Here is a 20,599-nt window from a genome sequence, read left to right as displayed (position 1 = left end):
TCGGGTCAGCAGATATATATGCAGTCCCATGATTGCAGATCTATACATGTAATCAATTTCAAGAAGGCCCATCCCTCCTTTGGAACGGGGTATAAATAATCTTGCTATGCACTGATTTTTATAAATCATTTGATGAACTTGAAGCATCCTTCTTGTTTTCCTGTCTAATCTATCCAACACCTTTTGGGGCTAGTCAATTACTCCAAAACTATAAATTAGGACAGGAAGAGTAAATTGGTTTACAGCTTGAATTTTGTTCCTAGAAGTCAATGCTGTTTTCAGGATTAATTTAAGTCTTCTAAAATATTCCTTACTAAGTTTTATTCACATTTGTTCATGTTTTATTGTTAATCCTTCATCAATTCCCAAATAGTTGCTCAAGTTCTTTTATATCCCATTCTTGTCCCAGGCTGATTTTTTCCTGCTGCTGCATCTTTCCTCCATTTGCACATTTATCAAGACTAATGACATTCTTATATCATCTGAAAAGTTTTGACTACTTGCAGTTGTGCTTTCAGCTCCTCATCTGATGAGCTATACAGTTTTAAATCATTGGCAAAGAGAAGTTGAGAAATCTTTACACTTTGTTGCTTTCTGGGAGCCAGATTATAGCCATGACCTAATCTCTTAAACAGACAGCTTAATGGCTTAAGGGTAAGGCAAAAGAGCAATAGTGACAGAGAGTCACCATGGAATATCACCCTTTGGATTTTTATCCCTGGGATAATAATTTGTCCTTTATTGTGCCTTAACTGCAAAGTGGTATGCCATGTTTCATGGTCATTGTGATATAGTTTATCAGTGTAGGGTGTGTCTTTTATATTTTTAAGCACTCTTTTATCCATGAATGTGGGATACTGTCAAATGCTTTTTTGTAGTCAATCCATGCCGTACATAGATTCTTCCCCCTTTTACAGTTCTCCACTATGACTTTAACAACAAATGATCCTTTGTTCCATATAACTTTCTTTTATTGCCCTTTTGTTCTATTACCATAATTGAGTTTTCATCTAAATGACTATAAACTCTCTCAGCATTAATTACACTGTATAGTTTACACATCGTCGTCAGAAGGCAAGTTATTGATCTATAGATGTTAGGGTAGCTTTCAGGTTCAGTCTGTTCGGGGTATGCATATAAATAGTTCTTACTCGTGGGTAAAACTTTGAAGATGTTAACACTTTTAACCAGAAGTTAGATACTGCATCTGGGCCTGGGGCTTTCCAATTAAAGGTTTTTCTTAGCTTTGTTTCAATCTCTCCAGCTGTTACTTCATCCCATTTCATATCCTGTACCTTTGAGCTTCTTATACTTTCTTTCACTTCTTCTATCCATTTAGCATCTTTGTTATGTTCCATATGATCTTCATAAATACTTCTCCAAAATGTATCTATTTCTTCTTTTTTTTGGTGGTCTTTCAATTCGTTTTACCTTGTTTCCCATTCCTCTTTAAAACTTTTTTTGGTTCATCAATAAATTGCTTATTTTGCACTTTTCCTTTATATGTATCTGTGTATCTTCTAGGTTTTCTGCCTGTGCTGATATTTTTAGTTTATTATTTGCAATAGTGCATGATAGATCCGGATCTGTTATAATACTGCACATTGCTTTTATCACGTCTAACTCTCTGAGCATTTTTGCTGATCTGTTCCCTCTTCTGTACTCTTCTAACAGTGACACTTCTTGTCTTAATTGCTTTATAGTTTTCTCTATTTGATAATTCCGTGATGGTATTTGATTTCTCCCATTCCTTTCCCTTACTACCCTCTGTTCTTGTGACAGAATTTTATCTGTTATTAATTTAGCTATACAGTAATCTATCCTGTTTACTTCTGTTACATTGCATGGATCTTTATGGACAGTCCTAATTACTGTGTTCATTTGTTTTATCAAACGTCTGACTTTTTAGGTTTTATTTATCTTCTGCAGTCTATTTCTTTGTCTCTATCTGTTTCTATTAATTCAAGCAATTCTTCTCTTAGCTCATTTTCATCTAAACTGAGGGTACATTTTTTGTTCTCCATTTCCTGTGGGCATTCTATAGAAAGTTCTATAGCATCTTCCTGTGACACATTCTCTTCAATTTCATCCCATGTCATCTGTTACTCTGTCATATGGGAAATCACTGGCCTATCACTCCTCAACACTGACTGTATCAGAGTTGCCATAGTTTCCTGTTCTTCCCTTGCCATCCAGCTTCAAGTGAAAGTTTATACTGGTTTCCTGTAGAAGGCTCCAAAATATCTTCATATGGCAACTGACCAGTTGCTTCCTGTTGCACTGGTTTCTCCTTAATTTGGATGTCTGTTGCTCTATCCTGCTGTCGTCCTTTCTGAGTTACATTTTCTACACTGAATCCTTCACTTCGCAGGTACTCCATAACCTCAGTTTCTGTTTCTTTAACTTCTCCATTACTAATATCCTTTTCTACTTTTCCTCTTAGTCTTCTTATTTTTTGTATTGTAAAGTTTTCCATGTCCAGTTGCCTTTGCCTGTATTTCTTTTCAAATATCTTTGGTGCCACTCTTTTTGTGTTGATTAGTTTTGCTTTCTCCTTTGCATAAATATTACACCATATTAAATCTCTTTTTCTTTCCCATGTCCATATTTCTTCTTCGGATGTCTTCTGATCTTCCTGTTTCTCCTTACTTTGGAGACTCGTTCCATCATACTGTGGTGTAACCTGTGTTAGACCTTCAACACCAAATCCTTCACTTTGCAGGCATTCCATAACTTCAACTTCATTTTTTAACATCTAGTTTATTAATCTTGTTTTCCACATTTTCTACATTCCCTCTTTGTGATATTATACCTAGCTGGGTGAGTTTGTCAATGATGTCTGAGTGGGGGATAGTGTCAAAAGCCTTGGATAAGTCTAGGTACGCTGTATAGACAGATTTCCACTCATCCAGGGTCTTGGTGACTGTCTCAAAGAAGTCCACCAGGTTTAACAGGCATGATCTCCTTTTGACAAATCCAAACTGAGTAGGGTCAAGTGTTTGGAGGTTACCTGTATCTTTGTTGATAAGGTCCATGATGATTTGTTCCATGGCCTTACAGATAAGGCTAGTCAGGCTAATAGGTCTATAGTTCCAGGGGTCAGTGGAAGCACCACCTTTGATCTGTCCCTCTTCTGTGCTTTTCTAATAGCGACACTTTTTGTCTTAATTGCTTTATAGTTTTCTCTATTTGATACTTCCATGATTATATTCGATTTCTCCCCTTCCTTTCCCTCACTACCCTGTGTTCTTGTGGTAGAATTTTATCTGTTATTAATTATATAAATATAAATATATCATGTTTACTTCTGTTATATCACATGGGTCTCTATGGACATGATCTTTCTGTTTCTCCTTATGTTGGGGACTTGTTCCATCATGCTGTGATGTAACCTGTGTTAGACCATCTATACCAAATCCTTCACTTCGCAGGCACTCCATAACTTCAACTTCTATTTTTTTAACTTCTGCTTTAGTAATCTTCTTTTCTACATTCCCTCTTTGTGATATTATACCTAGCTGGGTGAGTTTGTTAATGATGTTTGAGTGGGGGATAGTGTCAAAAGCCTTGGATAAGTTTAGATAAGCTGGATGCACAGATTTCCCCTCATCCACAGCCTTGTTGACTGTCTTGAAGAAGTCCACCAGATTTAACAGGCATGATCTCCCTTTGACAAATCCAAACTAAGTAGGGTCAAGTGTTTAGAGATTACCTATATCTTTGTTGGTAAGGTCCATGATGATTCACTCCATGGCCTTGCAGATATGGCTAGTCAAGCTAATAGGTCTGTAGTTCCCAAGGTCAGTGGAAGCACCACCTTTGTGCAAGGGGATAATGGTAGCCATTTTCCATTCAGCTGGGACAAAGTTGGTGCTTAGACTATGATTGAAAAGAGTACCCAGTGGTGCGGCTAATTCTTGTTTGGGCTCATGTAGGATGCAACCTGGGATGTTATCAGATCCCATAGATGCTGTGTTTTTGTATATCACCCCTTTACTTGAATAACAAAAAGTTGCAGTCTAGTAAAGTAGGTAGCACTCAAATTCATGTCTCATCATGTTAGCAACATTTTTAAATGCCAAGTGTTACAAGATATCAGAATATTTGCATATAAGCCATTTGATCTTTAATTTGGAAAACAGTGTATCTGGGGCTTACAGGGAATTTCTCCTTGCAGGATAATTTGTTTAGAAATTTGATTCCTTTGTGATGGTGAGTGGTGTATCAGAGATGTCTAAAAGGTACACTTTTATAATTCCGAATGTTACAGGGAAGAAGCTCTGAGCATATATTCTCCATTTGTCATTCTCAAGTGCACAGTATCCCATAGAGATTAGAAAGGCATATGCTACAGAATTAACGGACCCTGCCAAGGACTGTGAATTTGATAATTCACAAGGTTCATTCATACAAGACAGAACTGTGCATAGATCAAATGAGAAGCAGGTTTTAAGAAAAGCAGATGTTGCATTGAATAATGATTGTGTGTAGAGTGAATGAAATTGCTTCAGCACATTCAAAAGAGCTCACAGAATAATTGGAGCTATGCAACATTGTGAAATGGAGAAGCTAAAAAGTAAAACGGAGTAATAATTTACAGAGATGCATGAAAAACAAAGAATTGCATGAAAAACTTGTCACAAATAAATTCTGCATAAGTTGTATATAAGTATTACAAAAGGAAACATCCTTTGAATAATTAAGTGTATAGAAGCTACAAAAAGAGAAATCACTGTACTAAAGAAAAGAAAATGAAAGAAAGAAATTTTCAGTTAAAGAAAATCCATGTGCCAGAAGGTAAATAAAGCCAAAAAGAAATACTCCATAGCTGTGGGAGAATGCCCATCAATAAAGTTGGTGTTGGTGTCCCTGCAGTGCTATCTGATTGATTACAGATCCTGCTCCCCTTCAATGGCCTCATCAACAAAAAGAAGGCAATATCAAACTCTGCTTGTGGGATCTAGCCCTCCAATCGCTCTGCTTTCATATTTAACACCATCCTGGTGGTCACCATCACAACGTGTTTATTCTCTGAAGGACAGATCTTTCCATACACCAGTGGGTTCAAGCTGAAGGGAGAGGTAATCTGTAATACTAAGTGATTGTTCAACCAGGAAAATGCTAAGTCTAAGTTAGGCTTGGCCAGCGTTGTCTAGTAAGCCAGCACTACAATTAGAGTGAAAGGAAATATCTGGCTGCGGGAGGGAATAAAACATTTTCTGTAGGAGAAGATACATTCAGGCAAAGAATAAGAAATGGTCCCTTTAACATAAGATGCCATCAGCTAATGTAATGGAAAGCAATTGTACAGTTGCTCTTTTATAATGCCAGATAAACTGCAATATGACAGAAGCAGTTAGTTCAAAAGACCAGAAAAGGAGAGTGTTTTGCAAAAAAAGAGACACCAACTCCACTGCAGTCAGCTCCAAGATGGGAGTCCCAGTAGATATTCTGTGTCTGCCAGTGAAAGTCTTGATAGTGGAGACTGAAAGTTGTTTAAATGGACAACTGTAAGAAAAAGGATTTCTGTTATGGAGACTTTGGATTGCTTAACTAGAAAGGTACTGAAAAAAGACTTTATATTTCCATCAGTGGGGGTTCTAATTGAAGGAGATGGAACTGTCTGATGTGTATGATTCTGGCAAAGACTTTTTATTGTTTGAGTACTGCTAATTTATAAGGTGCATTTAAGACCACCAGACATGAAAGCTTGTGTTTGCACAGTAACAAAGCACTGATAAACTGAGATGTTTTCCTGTATCAAAAATGGTTATACTAAGTTATTTGGTTTTCTACATGCCCCTGCCTTTTGATTTCTGTTTTGGCAAAATTTGTCCATTTTTATGTTTATCTAAATAAAAAATGAAACTCTTTTACAAAAACTCAATAGTGTCTGCTGCTCTGAAACTCCAGAATATTTATCTATCTACCAATCCTTATATATATATATATATATATATATATATATATATATATATATATATATATATATATATATATGTTTATATACTGTACATATATATATATCTACAGGCATTCATCTGATGTTTTCAGGGTACTGTAATTCTGCCCTAAGAACACTGTCAGAAACTTACTGTCCCATCAGAAAGTGCGGCATTGCCATAATGAAGCATCCAGCTGCCATCACGAAACTCCCTGCTGCAATCCCCTTGGGTCTGTGCAGTCTGGCACCAAAATAGCTCACAAATGCAATTATTAGTAAATTTCCTGAAACAGAATAATAACTTGTTAGTAGAACTATTTTAATATTGTAAAGACTTACATTTAAATGATATTACTTTGTATACGTATTAATTTCTAGCCTTTCTAATAAAATTGTTCATGTCATTGTGCTGATAGCCATTTTATTTGTGCCGGCATCTTTAGTTTTTCTTGGACATATTGACCTTCAATATCTGGGCACTGAAAATAAATGCAATGACAGTTGTAGACCTCGAGTGAAGTGTGAGACATTTTCCAGGATCATTGTAACTGTAGGAAACATACTATATGCAGCTGTTTACAATCAACTGCATACAGTACTGTGTTTATATCAAGTGGGAAAGTTATAGTGCATCAGGAATGGAAGCACTGTTAAGTAACCCTTGAGTCAGAACAAGATAACCACAAGGCATTATTTAGCTACGTCAAGAATCTAAGTGGCAATTCTCAGATCTGCTCAGAGTTAGTGCAGAATGGCACAAAATACACTAAACCGACTGATATTGCCAACAATCTGGCAGACAAATTCAGTGCAAACATCACCCCCCTCTCACCTCCAAAAGGGCCCATAACCATACCAGTAGAATATAGTGCCCCTGAAATCAGACACTCAGGTTAAAACAGCCCTCTCCAAAGCTAAAAACAAAGCATCAATGGAACCGGACGGAGTCCCAGGCTGCATCTTACATAAGCTCAAAGATGAACTAACCCCTCACCTAAACACACTGTTCAAACTCAACCTGTCCACAGGCTATGTGCCCATAGAGTGGTGCACAGCAATGGTTATTCCACTCCACAAAGGTGGCGCCACAACAGACTCTGGGAACTATCACCTTATAAGCCTGACTAGCTTGATCTGCAAGGCTATGGAGCGCATCATCATGGATCTCATTAACAGAGACATTGGGAACCTCCAAACACTGGACCCTACACAGTTCGGCTTTGAAGATCATGCCTCCTAAACCTGGTGTACTTCATTGAGACAGTTACCAAGGCTATAGACAAGGAAAAGGTGGTCCACACAGCCTACCTAGACCTCGCAAAGGCCTTCAACACCATTCCCTATTCAGGTATTATAGACAAGCTCACCGCCTGAACATAAACCCCTATGTCACGAGATGGGTTGCCAACTGGATCATGGACAGAACCCACATGGTAAGAGTTGTGGGAGCTAGGTCTGACTCTAAACCAGTTACAAGTGGTGTTCCCCAGGGCTCCGTCCTAGGACCCCTCCTGTTCGACATATACTTCTCAGAGGTACAGGCAAGCACAGGAGGACTATGGTTGAGCATGTTCGCAGACGACTGCAAACTAGGGGCTATAATTGACTCTCTGGCTGACACAGACATCCTCCAAAAGGGTCTCACTGAGACAAATACCTGGTGTCAAAACCATGGCCTCAAGTTAAATGTCAAAAAGTACATAGTCACCCCCTTTGGAAAAAACAAAGTACCCACAAACCAGTGGAGGCTCGTGCCATTGAACTGCAGGACTGCAGCCCTACCCCCCAGTTGAAAAGAACAGTTTAAAAAATATATACTTATATATTTATTATTTAATGTTCACTGTTGGCTGGCGGCTGAGTCTCTAAGTGAGTCCGACTGACTCACACAGACCCAGAACTCAGACTGCACATGCTCGTTGAGTTCCGTTTTTTTTTTTTTAATAAATCTCTCTAAATCTAAATCTGGACTGCAGTCCAGATTATGGAAAGAAGAGGGCATCAGTGTGATGCCCAGAAGGCTATGCGGTTAACTGCACAGTAAAACAGAAGGGGATCAGACTGCTATATCCGCAGTCACGTACGTGACGCGGACAGCTGTATTGCTACTAATTGGTTCTCGCTCTCTTCCCAAAAAAGACAGCGAGAACCAATCTGTACTACTACTAGCAGCACAGTGCTTGAATGCTTATTTTACTTTCTACGGTGGACAATTAACCGTTAAACAACTTTTTTTATGGCTTGCTTACAGAATACGGTCGTAGTTAGAAAGACTTTGAGTTTGGGACTTACACTTACTCAGTTAGACCCAGAGACAGACAGTCACTCATTTTTTAACTTATTGAGGTAGGAGGAACAAAATACTACATTCTCAGTAATTCAATAAATACTTTCTTGCCCTAAACACTGTTATGTACATACTGAGTAACTGTTTTCAGTTAGTTGTTGATGTTGTTACTTGTTTTCAAATCCACTAACACGGGCCTCTTAACAGCCAGCTCATTTTATTTCCAGTGCAATGGAGAAGTCTAAAGTTTACTGTTTTTGCCAGACTTTGCACGGTGTCTGTCACTGTCAGAGTAGATAGAGCACTTTTTTAATTGGGAAAGTTATAGTTTGAGAGGCGTGCATGAATAATTAGAATTGGAGATTTTTCAAAGTGGTAAAGTGAGTTTATTTTTTGTTTAATTAACGTGCATGTGTGTGTATGTGTGTGTGTGTGTGTGTGTGTGTGTGTGTGTGTGTGTGTGTGTGTGTGTGTGTGTGTGTGTGTGTGTGTGTGTCTCTGTAAAAAAAGAGTGACTGCACATATGTGTGAATCTAAAATGGTTTGAATTAACATTTTATACAGTGAGTGCAGGTAAGGTTATTAGGAGTGAGCATGAAAATTAATGTTTGACAGAAAAGATGGTTGTGGAAGAGATTGCATTATAGCATACAGTGTGCATGTACAAGTGTCTGTGAGAAAAGTAAGATCTAGGTAAGGGGAATTATTTAGAGTATTGTTGCATGTTTTTCACATTCATGTTGGGTATTACGTGTGATCTGTGTTAATTTTTCTTGTGTAGTAGTTGTGGTAGGGAAACATTTTTAATAGTATAATGTGGATTGTTAGGCTAAAGTTACTCAGGCTCAAACCCTGTACCTTGGATACAGTTAGCAAGAGCCTGAATTCCCTACCCACCACCACTTGTGAAAACTGTCCAGATTTTTGCCTCATGTTTTCGTTCTGTTCTGTTCCTCATAAAATCTGTGGTTTTCTGGATTTTTGTCATTTGTGAAGGATTGAATTCACTAAATAATGATAGGCATTTGAATTTCAGACTTCATATTATTCAGAAAATACATGGTAACACAAAACCTTTTATTCTAACATTTTTTTAAGTTTATAAGATCGATATTCAAAATTTGTCCCTATTTTTGGGGCTGTATTCCCCCATTATTGGCTTTGTCCAGGTTTTTTGTGTTAAGAGGTTGAGAGCTATGGTGAGAACTGAATTCACTAAATGATAGTCATTTAAGTTTCAGTCTTCCTATCTTTCAAGAAGCAGCTGATTTGGCATAGTGCTGTGTTGCTCTGACTGTAGTGTACAGGGTTCTGGGTTCACGACTTGGCAGTGAAACGCATGGTGGTAAGGTGACACTTTATTCCTAGCAACTTTCCAAGATTATACAAGCAATGTTTAAAATGTGTCTTTGGTTTTTGGGCTTTTGTCCCCTCACCCAAAAAATGTTGGCTTTTTCCAGATTTCTTGTGCTGCAAAATTGAGAGATACAGTTTAGTGTAGCATGGATTTTACAAGGAGCTGAGAGCTTCAGGGGAAGAGAAGTTTAGTGCTGCTTGTGTTACATCTGCTTGCATTATTAATAGCATAACAGGTTGAATACTTGCTTTTGATGCAGATGACTGTGGGTTCTACTCCCACAGTATGTACATGCATTGCTGATACTGTACTGTGTTGTACTTTTAAAGGAGGTAGATGTTGCAGTCCTGAGAATGTCCTCTTTGGCGGAGATACCTAGCATCTATGACCCTATTATCAGTTTGCCATCCATTCCCTATTGCAATATTACTATCTTATCATTTTTTAATGTAACATAGGCAATTTATTCCTCAAGGGCAACAGGCACTTTATTTGTAGATGAAACAATGAAATATAAAGTTGTTTGCTAGCAACAACCTCTTCATTAGTTGCAGATCTCTTTAATGTGGAATTATTTCGATGACTTTTACTTCTGCAGAGATAGTACATATTTACTGATACTGGTGGATTATAGAAATTTGAATAGACTTTTATGATGGAAATGTTCTGAACTGGGCAGTTTTGTCATTATTGGTGCATGCATTTTCTTTCATTGTTTACTGAAAACATGTTCAAAACAATAAATTTAAACTATACTAAATTATACAAGGAATATAATTTAATACAATCAGGAAGGTGTATCAATGAACACATGTATGTTTCATGTGCAAGGGGCCTTTGATTTGAAAACAGCCCAAAGTTAATCTTTATCTGCCACTAGCCAAATGTGTTTTCTTTGAATGTGGGTTTCAATGCTGTTTCAATAAATGTGAGTTTCAAGGGCAGAGAAGTTTTAATGCTAAGTCTGTTTTCATTGTGTGACTGCATTGCTTTGTTTAGCAGATGTCTTAGTGTTTGTGCTGTAAAATGCAAAATAAAACTTTCAAATGAAGTCCAAATCATCGTAGAAGTAAAGCAGTATGCACATTAGTGTTTATGATAAATGGGGTGAAATAGCCAAGTAATGGTTCATTGGAATGGCTGCAGGGGGGAGGCTCTATTCAACCATGATTTTGTGAGGGGGAAGGGCGGCAAACTCAAAGACAGCCCCGCCTGAACTATACTCTCAACTATCCAGATTTTCACAGAATGAATAGATTTTTTCTTCTTATTTTTGGTTTGTTTCTCATAAAATTTGCAATTTTGTGACAAATTATTTAGGAATTAAGTCACTAAATAATGACAGACATTGAGTTCAGACTTCATAACTTTCATAAAAATGCATGCTAAAGCAAGACCTGTTATTATATCAACTGTCTTAGTTTATACAAGAGCAATTTTTAGTACTGTTTATATGTTCCCCCAATATAGTTGGCCTTGTCCAGAGTTTCTGCATTAACAGGTTGAGAGGTACGTGCAAATAAATAGCTTTATAGAATTAGACATATCCAAACCTCTCAAATGTCCCCGATTTTGGCTCAAAATATTGCTCTTCCCCTAATAATCCCTCCGCAAAATGGTAATTTTGAAAGAAAAAGTGGAGGGTTTACAATTAATAAATAACTATAATAATCAGTTATAGATTACTTTTATTTCAGAAATGCACATAGATTCTTTTATTTTGTCAGCTTCTCAAGTTAGCAGTGCTAATATTAAAAAAGTGTCCCTTCTTTGACAGGTTCCCAACTGTATTGTGTGGCTATTTTATATTTTTGCATCACATTTTTGGTACATTTTTCATAAAATTGTGTTTTTTTGCCAAATTACTGGCAAATCATTAAAGACTGAAGTTAGAAATTAATGACAGACATTTGAGTTTCATATTTCATATCCTTCAGAAAATTCATACTAATGCAAGACCTACTATTCTATTATCTTTCTAAGTTTATAAGAGCAATATTTAAAAATTGGCCTTATTTTTGGACATCTGTCCCACTTCTATGTATGGCTTTGTCCACATTTCTTGCTCTAAGGTTACGAGTCAGCCAGAAATACTTCAAATTGTGACATACTTGTTGCACCCCACTCCCCTATATAGTGACTCTAGATGTGTCCAAGCAAGGAAAGGAGCAGTTATGCAGTGTAAATGTGCAGAGTATCCCCCCATCCAAGGTAGACACAAGTACTACAGTGGCTTTTCATCTGTCCTTGATTTTGCAGAATGTTCTGGTTTCTGTCATATTTTTATACTGCTGATTTATGCTTATTATTATTCAGAAAGTGCCTGTTGCTCTGTGTTTCAGTAGCAATGCTTTAATGACCATCAGGTAAGCTTGTCTAAGATTATTAGATGCAAGTAAGCTTTAATAAGCATACTGTTAAAGAACTGCCAGCATTGAAAGCCTTTCTGCTGTTGCCATGCAGAGAATACTGACTTAACTAGATAACGTATAAGCCTTGGATAATGAAATGCATATGACAGTATTTGTAATAAAGGACAGGATTACATTATTTTAAGAAGCTCATTACATTTGTTGGAGACTTGCAGTCATCTTTGCAGGCTTTACCTGTAAGCTAAACGGAATGCCAGTCTATCATGTGTGGCCCATAACCTACGTAGTAATCCTTTAAGCAATGTATCTTGAGCTTTTCTTGTTTGCTTTTCATTTTCTACTTTGATCATGTTTTCCTCATGAAACAAGTAGATAGTTGTTGTCAGGCAGCAGGTCTTTTTTGGATAAGAAACATTTTTGAAAGTGGGAGCATCACAGAGATTGCTACTTTCAGCTTGTTACTTGGTACTTTAATAAAGCTGAATATAAATTATAATTAGAACTGCAGTGCAAGGAGAAGTGGCTTGAGTTGAGTGATGCTTGTTTTTCTTACACTTGATTTTGACTGGCATTCCAGTAACATATTTAAAAAGTAATTTTTTTTTCATGCCTCACAACCTTTTTGTTTCCATCTAGATATTAAGTAAGCTGTCATGCAGCCAATGCATTGAAATATTTTTTTTCTTCTACACTTCATTTTGTCTTGATTGGACTCTCATAATGATGGCTTGGCACCCACTGCAGCGTATTTAATCAAAGTTACAGTTTTTGTGGTTTTGAGCATAACCCCTCCCCTTTCTAGTTGGCCACACCTCTTCCAATTGACTCCACCCATTCAGGTGTCTCCTGCAGCCCTCCTTTGATTTGAAGTCACCAGCCGCCACTGCCACAAACTACCACATAGGTAGTAGCCCCCTAAATACAGAAGATGTAATAAAGGATCTGGGGCCCAAGTAGATAGTAACCTCTCCTTTGATAATCACATTGCCAAAGTGGTTAGAAAATCCTTCTATGTGGCCCATCTAATCACAAAAGGGTTTTCATCCAGATCAAAAGAGGTCATTGTGCCCCTCTACGCATCACTCATCAGACCCATCATACAATGCCCCATTTGGGTTGTACCTTACAAGACACCTGCAACAGCTGGAAAGACCACAGAAGTACCTCACCAAGATGATCATTGGCCTCAAACAGATGCCCTATGCAGCTTGACTGAAGAAACTCCAGCTGTACTCGGTTGCATACTGCCTACTCAGAGGTGATCTCTGCCTGACTTACAAGAACATGCTGGAGGGATAGATTCCTATCCCAGAGACTTCCCATGCTCTGGAACAAGATTTCAATCCACATTAGGCAGAGCTCCTCGCTAACCCTCTTTAAGAGAAACCTTGACAAGTGGATGGGAAACAGAAAGTTTACCCCAGGGATCACTTCAATGGCTCTGCTGGACAGAGGCACAGGGAACTAATCTAAGGGGGCGGTGAAAGCCAACACATTCTGGCTAGGCTTATAAATGTCTTCGGACCGATAGCCTAGTACCTACCTATGAACCTATGTCAGACTTTTGTTGAAAAAAATAAGACCATACAAGCCAGAGCAGAAATGAATGGCATGAATATCTTTACTAATTCTGAAAGTATTGCTATGCAGTGTATAAAGTCACATAATTCTATCTTAGCAATGTAACAGTGAAAAATATTCAGATCTGTTGTGGAAGGTGACTTTGCATCAGTCAAGAAATCTGTTTTAAGTAGCAAACACATCTATCATGGACTTAAACACTTATATCATGGACTTATATAAATGCATCTTGTCACCTAATTCTTCTGTAGCTGTAGATACAGATTAAATAATATAAACTACTAAAGTAAACTATCCCAAAAAGGCAAGCACATAACTTTGTTTTTTTGATATTTCAGTTGCAAAGGGCTTGTCTCAATCAGCTCTGGAATTTCTCAGTCCACACTTGTTAGGATAGCTAGCAGCTCTGTGGAGTTGATTCTACTTGAAATTCCTGTTAGTTTGTCTCCTCCAAGTGCTCAGACTTTAGTAACTTTAATTAATTATGTACCAGTCTTCATGTTGCCTGGACCCTTGCCCCACTAGACTAGTAACTGCATGTATGAAGGTGTTTGGATAGATTGCAGTATCTCATGAGCATTTTTCCATCTCTGTCAAAGGAGATATTGGTTACCCCAATTCTTAAAAAGCCAGTCTGGATCTTGACAACTAGCATAACCAACAGGACAGACAAGCTGGGGATCCTGACAATTAGGTAAATAGTGGGATGGCTCAACTGGAATAAGCAGTGATTCTTTGAAACTGGTAGCCATATTTTACAGTACTAGTATTTATGATATCACTATAAACCAAGTAAAAGCCAGCAAAAGTACAAAAATGAACTATAAACTCCAAACAAGTACCCTTGACAGGAAAATACAGCAGTCAATTGTTCTTTGATGCAAAAATCCAAGTTTAATTCACACAAGCAGCTTCCAAGGTTTAAAATAAAAGCACATAAAGGCACATAAATGCCCTTCACCAACTCAGCATTTTCATCTTGTTAAAACAGACTTCATCAGATGCAGACTCATACCAAACTACACATATTTATATCAATTAATATTTAAATTATCCAGTCAGCAACCCTGAATAAATAAATGTATTTTAAAAAGCTTAAAACGCATGCTGTGTCATTTGTAAAATAAAATGCTAAAAATGCACTTAAAAGACTTCATTCCAAATGTTAATAAGGTCGCATATCAATAAATAATGAATAACTACAACTAAATATTCAACATCACACAATACAATTTTAAAAGACATATAAAATTTAAAAACTTGCATTTAAAATGTTGTGTGAACTTTTTAGTATTTCTTTGTCAAATCCTCCCCCTAAAGACCTTTAGTGGAAATGCATACAAATAGGAAACTTGCTATTCACAATTTAGCTGATCTCATTTTTAGTGGGGCAATGGAAACATTATCATTTAAACCAGGGGGCGTCCCAGCATCTAAAGTGATTTGCCACCATAATTCCTTGTATTCAATTTTTTCTTCCCACAGTCCACCCCTTGCTTCCTTTTTTATTTGCTCCACCACAAAAAATATGAAATTCGCTCTATCACATACCTTGGTGTGTTAATATAGAGCATTTGTTTGTTTTTTGTTTTGTATATCATATTTATGCTCATAGATACTTCTCCTTAACTTATGCTCAGTTTTTCCTATATAGAAGGATCTACATTCTACACAGGTAGCCAGGTGCACTATTCCAGATGATTCACAGTTGAAGTAGTCTTTGCTCTCAATCAATCTGTCCCTACTTTATATAAATACCTGATGAGTATTTGCTATATTTCCACATTGAGAGCAGCGACCACATTTATAGGTCCCTCTTCTTCTCCTATTCCCTTCCTTCCTTTTCCAGTCATTTTCTAAAATAGTCTTTTAGTTAAGAGAATTTTTATATACAGTTTTGAGGGGGTCCCTAGACACTCCTTCCAGGTCCCTAAAATTAATAAACCCTTCCCATTCAGATTTTGCAACCTTTCTAGCTAAACCGCAGAAGGCATTGAATTCCAATACTAATGCCTTTCCAAAGTTCTGCTCAGAGGTAGCATTTCATGCATCAGCTTCATTAGTGTTCTCTCCTAATATGGGCTTAAATTTTCCTTTACTGCCCTCATTTATTTCTGCCTTCACCCCTCTTTTCAACTCAAAGGGATACCCCCCATTAAAAAAATTGTTCTAATAATTCACTTTCATTCTGAAACTCCATTTCTGAGGGGGTCATTCTGTTTCCTCGTACGTACTGGCCTTTCACTATATTCCTTTTATAATGGGGCGGGTGGGCACTATTGTAGTGTAGAAAAGAATTGCAGAATGTAGGCTTTCTATAGACCCTTGACTCAAATCTGCCCTGGCTCTTATATACTTCTACGTCAAGGTATTCAAGTTTCTCTGTGGAGCATTTGTGGGTAAATTAGTAGTGTTGTTTATGTAATACATAAATTCTTCCAACTTGTGCATAGTCTCAATCCATAAAATCACTATCTCATCTAAAAATCTCCTATAAAACATCCAGCAGATCACATATTGGGATCCCAAAACATATTTCTCTTCCCATTTGGCTAGAACAAGGTTGGCAGAGGTGGGAGTGCATGCTGATCCGATCGCAACGCCCTGGATCTGCTGATAAAATTCCCCTTTAAAAAAGATGAAATTGTACTTCAATACTAATTCCATCAATCCAGTACATACCAATTTCTCCTTTTGATTTAATTCAGTGTCTTCAAATATTATCTCTTCAAGCATACTCATACCTTCAGTGTATGGTATGCTGGAGAATAAGTCAATCACATCCACTGTGACAAAAGTTAAATCTTCCCTATATAATTCATGCTTAAATTCCCTCAGCAGATCCCAGGAATCTTTCAATATTGCCTTTCTTTTCAACCATATTTTTTTCAATTTGCTATCCACATATTTTGCTAAGGGAAGTGTTTTGGATCCCTCAGCTGAGACTATCGGTCTTAAGGGAGGGTCCCTCTCATCCTTGTGAGTTTTCAGTATACCAAATATAGATGGTATTCTAGGCTTGTCAACTTTTAAAAATGCAAAAGTTTTGGGATCAATTAAGTCTTCCATTAACATGTCTTCCAAAATTGCATCAATTTTTCTATAAGAAATATTAATTTAATTTACAGATACACTGGAGTATTTATTGGTATCTCTTAAAATTTTGTTTATTTTGCCTTCATAAATGATAGCATCCATCAGCACAATCTCACCCCCTTTGTCAGGTTTCATCACTCGGACTTCAAGATTCTCTTGCACCTCAGCTAAGACCTCCTTCTCCTTATTAGTTAAATTGGACTTGCATCTAACATTGGAGAATTCTCTCCGTACTTCCTTCTCAACTATTTTTTCAAAGTTCTTTAGTTGAGGATGTAGGGGTGGGTTGTAAGTGCTTTTATGCCTCAATTTACTATCAACTTTATTACTTTTTGATGGGAACACTACTAAAATTAATTATATTAAACTCTTCACATGTATACTTTCTCTCATCTCCTTCATCAACACATATTTGACCGGAAAAATGGGAATGGGGTATACTCTCTTTGTTCAGTATCTCCCCCTCCCCTCCCCGCCAGTAAAAATGTTGTTGCTGATAATTTTTATTATTTCTTATTCTTTCAGATCTACACAATTCTAGGTAGTCAGAAAAGTCATCAAGATCCCCCACATTCTCACTCACACATACATTTTCCATATCATTGCTCCCTGTGTTAATATTACTTTCTGGCTGGATAACAGCATGTACACTTTCATTCTGCCTAAAACTTTTAGGATTTGGATAACTAATATTATTTCTGTAATCATTAGTGTCACACTGTAGTTTCCTTAATTTCCTCTGTATCAGGTCTTTACATTTATCATCAATTTCCAGCCTAACTTTGTAATATTTTCCTTCTCAGTGGGTATGGTAAAAATCAAGTCATTTTAATACAATCATTCAGTTCCTCTATCTCTTTCCGAATTCCTTCCTTTATTCTATCATTTTCTTTAATAATTGCTTTTAAAATTTCAAGTCCACATCCATTGAAAATATCTAATAATTCTTTATGAAAACTACTCCCCACTTGGACATTGTTTGGATACTTCCAAGCACACAGTTCCTTAGAGACAATTCCCCCAACAATGCATTCCTTTAAATAGGCATTTTCAACATCCAAAGTCCTATATTTTAACATTAATTTAGACATTTTGTTAAGCTTAACATTGTATAAATCAGTAACAGTGGGTTTAGTACCTACATTATCTCTGAATTTCACAGCAAATTAACTTTTAACCAGTCTTTTAAGTCTTTTAAATAATTTCCATAAGAAGTACTTGCCACAGCTGCTGTCTCAGATCGAATCCATTGTCTAGGCATAATATCCATTGTTTCTGGTTCAGTTCCACTCTGTTCAGAATCACAATCCCTTAGAGCCCTGGGCGTTTCTTGAAAGGTATTAATTCCATCTGTTTCCTCAACTCCACTGGTCCGAGCCATTTGTCTGCCTGAAAACATGCCACCACCATTAATTCCATTAGTTTTAGAGATACTAGAGATTCTAACTTCTTGGTTACACCCATTCTGTTCTCTTAAGCAAAAGGCGACCATGGATTGGCTCAGGTGAGTGAGTAGATCTATCAATTCCGACAAATGGCCAATCAGCTTTCATGTTTGGCCAATATCCTCCTGTCCTGAATTCTCTACAGGCAGGCTGCTGTTTTCCAAATCGAAAGCCTCAGCAAAGACAAATAAACCAAGTAAAAGCCAGTAAAGATACAAAAATGAACTATAAACTTCAAACAAGTACCCTTGACAGGAAAATACAGCAGTCAATTGTTCTTTGATGCAAAAATCCAAGTTTAATTCACACAAGCAGCTTCCAAGGTTTCAAATCAAAGCACATAAATACCCTTCACCAACTCAGCATTTTTGTCTAGTTAAAACAGACTTCATCAGATGCAGACTCATACCAAATTACACATGGAACCCCCTCAAAATTGTATATAAAAATTCTCTTAACTTAAAGACTATTTTAGAAAATGACTGGAAAAGGAAGGAAGGGAACAGGAGAAGAAGAGGGACCTATAAATGTGGTCGCTGCTCTCAATGTGGAAATATAGAAAATACTCATCAAGTAGTTATAGAAAGTAGGGACAGATTGATTAAGGCAAAGATTACTTCAACTGTGAATCATCTAGAATAGTGTACCTGGCTACTTGTGTAGAATGTAGCTCCTTCTATATAGGAAAAACTGAGAGTAAGTTAAGGAGAAGGCTCTATGAGCATAAATATGATATACCAAACAAAAAAACCACAGGTCCCCTAGGCCTGTGGAAAATACGGCCCAGACCGCAGAATCCTTTATAAACGCATTCTATGAACACCTTCAGGAATGCATGGATCATGCAATCCCAAATAAAACCAAGACCCAATCCTCCAAAGTTAGGTGTCTGTCTGGTGGACCCCAGCCATAAACGAACTATACAATAGAAGGAGGAAGCTAGTACATCATAGGGCAAAATCGCAAAAAGGGAAGGCAACTCTGATCAGTATTAGCAAAAAACTATGGGCACTCATAAAATCGTCTAAGGCCAGCTTCGAGAGAAAAATTGCACAGGACACTAAGGATAATCACAAGGCTTTCTTTAGTTATGTTAGGAACCTGGGTGGGATTTCCCAAATATGCTCAGAATTAGTCCAAAATGACAAAAAATACACCAAACCCACAGACATTGCCAACATCCTAGCTGACAGGTTCAGCGCAAACTTCTCCCCCCCTTCCCCACCAAAAGGGCAATTATCTATCCCAGCAGAGTGCTGCCCCCCTGACATCTCAGATGCTCAGGTAACAGCCGCCCTCTCCAAAGCAAAAAACACAGCATCAATGGGACCAGATGGTGTCCCGGGCTGCGTCCTACATGAACTCCAAGAAGAACTAAACCCAAACATAAAACTATTGTTCAATCTCAGCCTTACTACAGGATATGTACCCAAAGATTGGTGTACAGCAACAGTGGTCCCTCTCCACAAAGGTGGTGCCTCAACGGATCCTGGAAACTATCGCCCCATAAGCTTGACTAGCTTGGTCTGTAAAGCTATGGAAAGGATCATCATGGACCTCATAAATAAACATATTGGGGACCTGGATCCTACCCAGTTCGGCTTTGTTAAGGGCAGATCCTGCCTCTTAAACCTGGTCAATTTCTTTGAAACAGTCACCAAGGCCATTGACGAGGGGAAGGTGGTCCACACAGCCTACCTGGACCTTGCAAAAGCCTTTGATACAATACCCCACTTGGGCATTATAGATAAGCTCACCAGCTTAAATATAAACCCCTATGTCACTAGATGGGTTGCAAACTGGCTCAAGGACAGAACCCACATGGTTAGAATTGCTGGAGCCATGTCAGACTCCAAACCAGTTACAAGTGGCGTCCCACAAGGCTCAGTCCTGGGACCTCTCTTGTTCAGTATATATTTCTCGGAGGTATAGGCTAACACGGAAGGACTGTGGCTAACCAAGTTCGCAGATGACTACAAACTGGGCGCCATAATCAACTCTCCAGCTGACACAAGCATCCTACAAAAGGGCCTCATAGAAACAGACAACTGGTGCCAGAGCCATGGCCTCAAGCTAAACACCAAAAAGTGTATAGTCATCCCCTTTGGCAAAAACAAAGTGCCTACAAATTACCACATAGGTGGTAATCCATTAAGTATGGAAGAAGTAATTAGGGACCTGGGGACCCAAGTTGATAGCAATCTCTCATTTGACAACCACGTGGCTAAAGTGGTTAGAAAAACATTTTATATAGCCCACCTAATCATGAAGGGATTCACATCTAGATCAGGGGAGGTCATCGTGCCTCTTTACTCATCCCTCATCAGGCCCATAATTGAGTACAATGCCCATTTTGGGATGTACCTTACCAGACACCTGCAGCAACTGGAAAGACCCCAAAAGTACCTCACCAAGAGGATCAAAGGGCTCAAACAGATGCCATATGCTGCCCAGTTAAAGAAACTCCAGCTCTACTCAGTGGCATACCACCTGCTCAGAGGTGATCTGTGCCTGATG

The 20,599-nt window shown here is 37.9% G+C and overlaps 1 protein-coding gene across 2 annotated transcripts in view; it reads right to left on the bottom strand.

The window, feature by feature from the left end:
- The window catches only part of LOC122815359 (solute carrier organic anion transporter family member 1A2-like), a 420,483-nt gene that overhangs the window by 304,857 nt on the left and 95,027 nt on the right, over positions 1 to 20,599 (bottom strand). For both annotated transcript variants that reach the window (XM_044087813.1, XM_044087814.1), the window contains one exon: positions 6,096 to 6,228. In XM_044087813.1, coding sequence (XP_043943748.1) covers positions 6,096 to 6,228 — 133 coding nt within the window. The remainder of the gene's footprint in view (positions 1 to 6,095; positions 6,229 to 20,599) is intronic.

Source organism: Protopterus annectens, chromosome 11.part0 (assembly GCF_019279795.1).
Source record: "Protopterus annectens isolate FY-2018-M chromosome 11.part0, PAN1.0, whole genome shotgun sequence".
Taxonomy (NCBI): domain Eukaryota; kingdom Metazoa; phylum Chordata; order Ceratodontiformes; family Protopteridae; genus Protopterus; species Protopterus annectens.
Note: the sequence above shows the minus strand (reverse complement) of the source record. Positions and strands in the feature narration are given on the sequence as shown.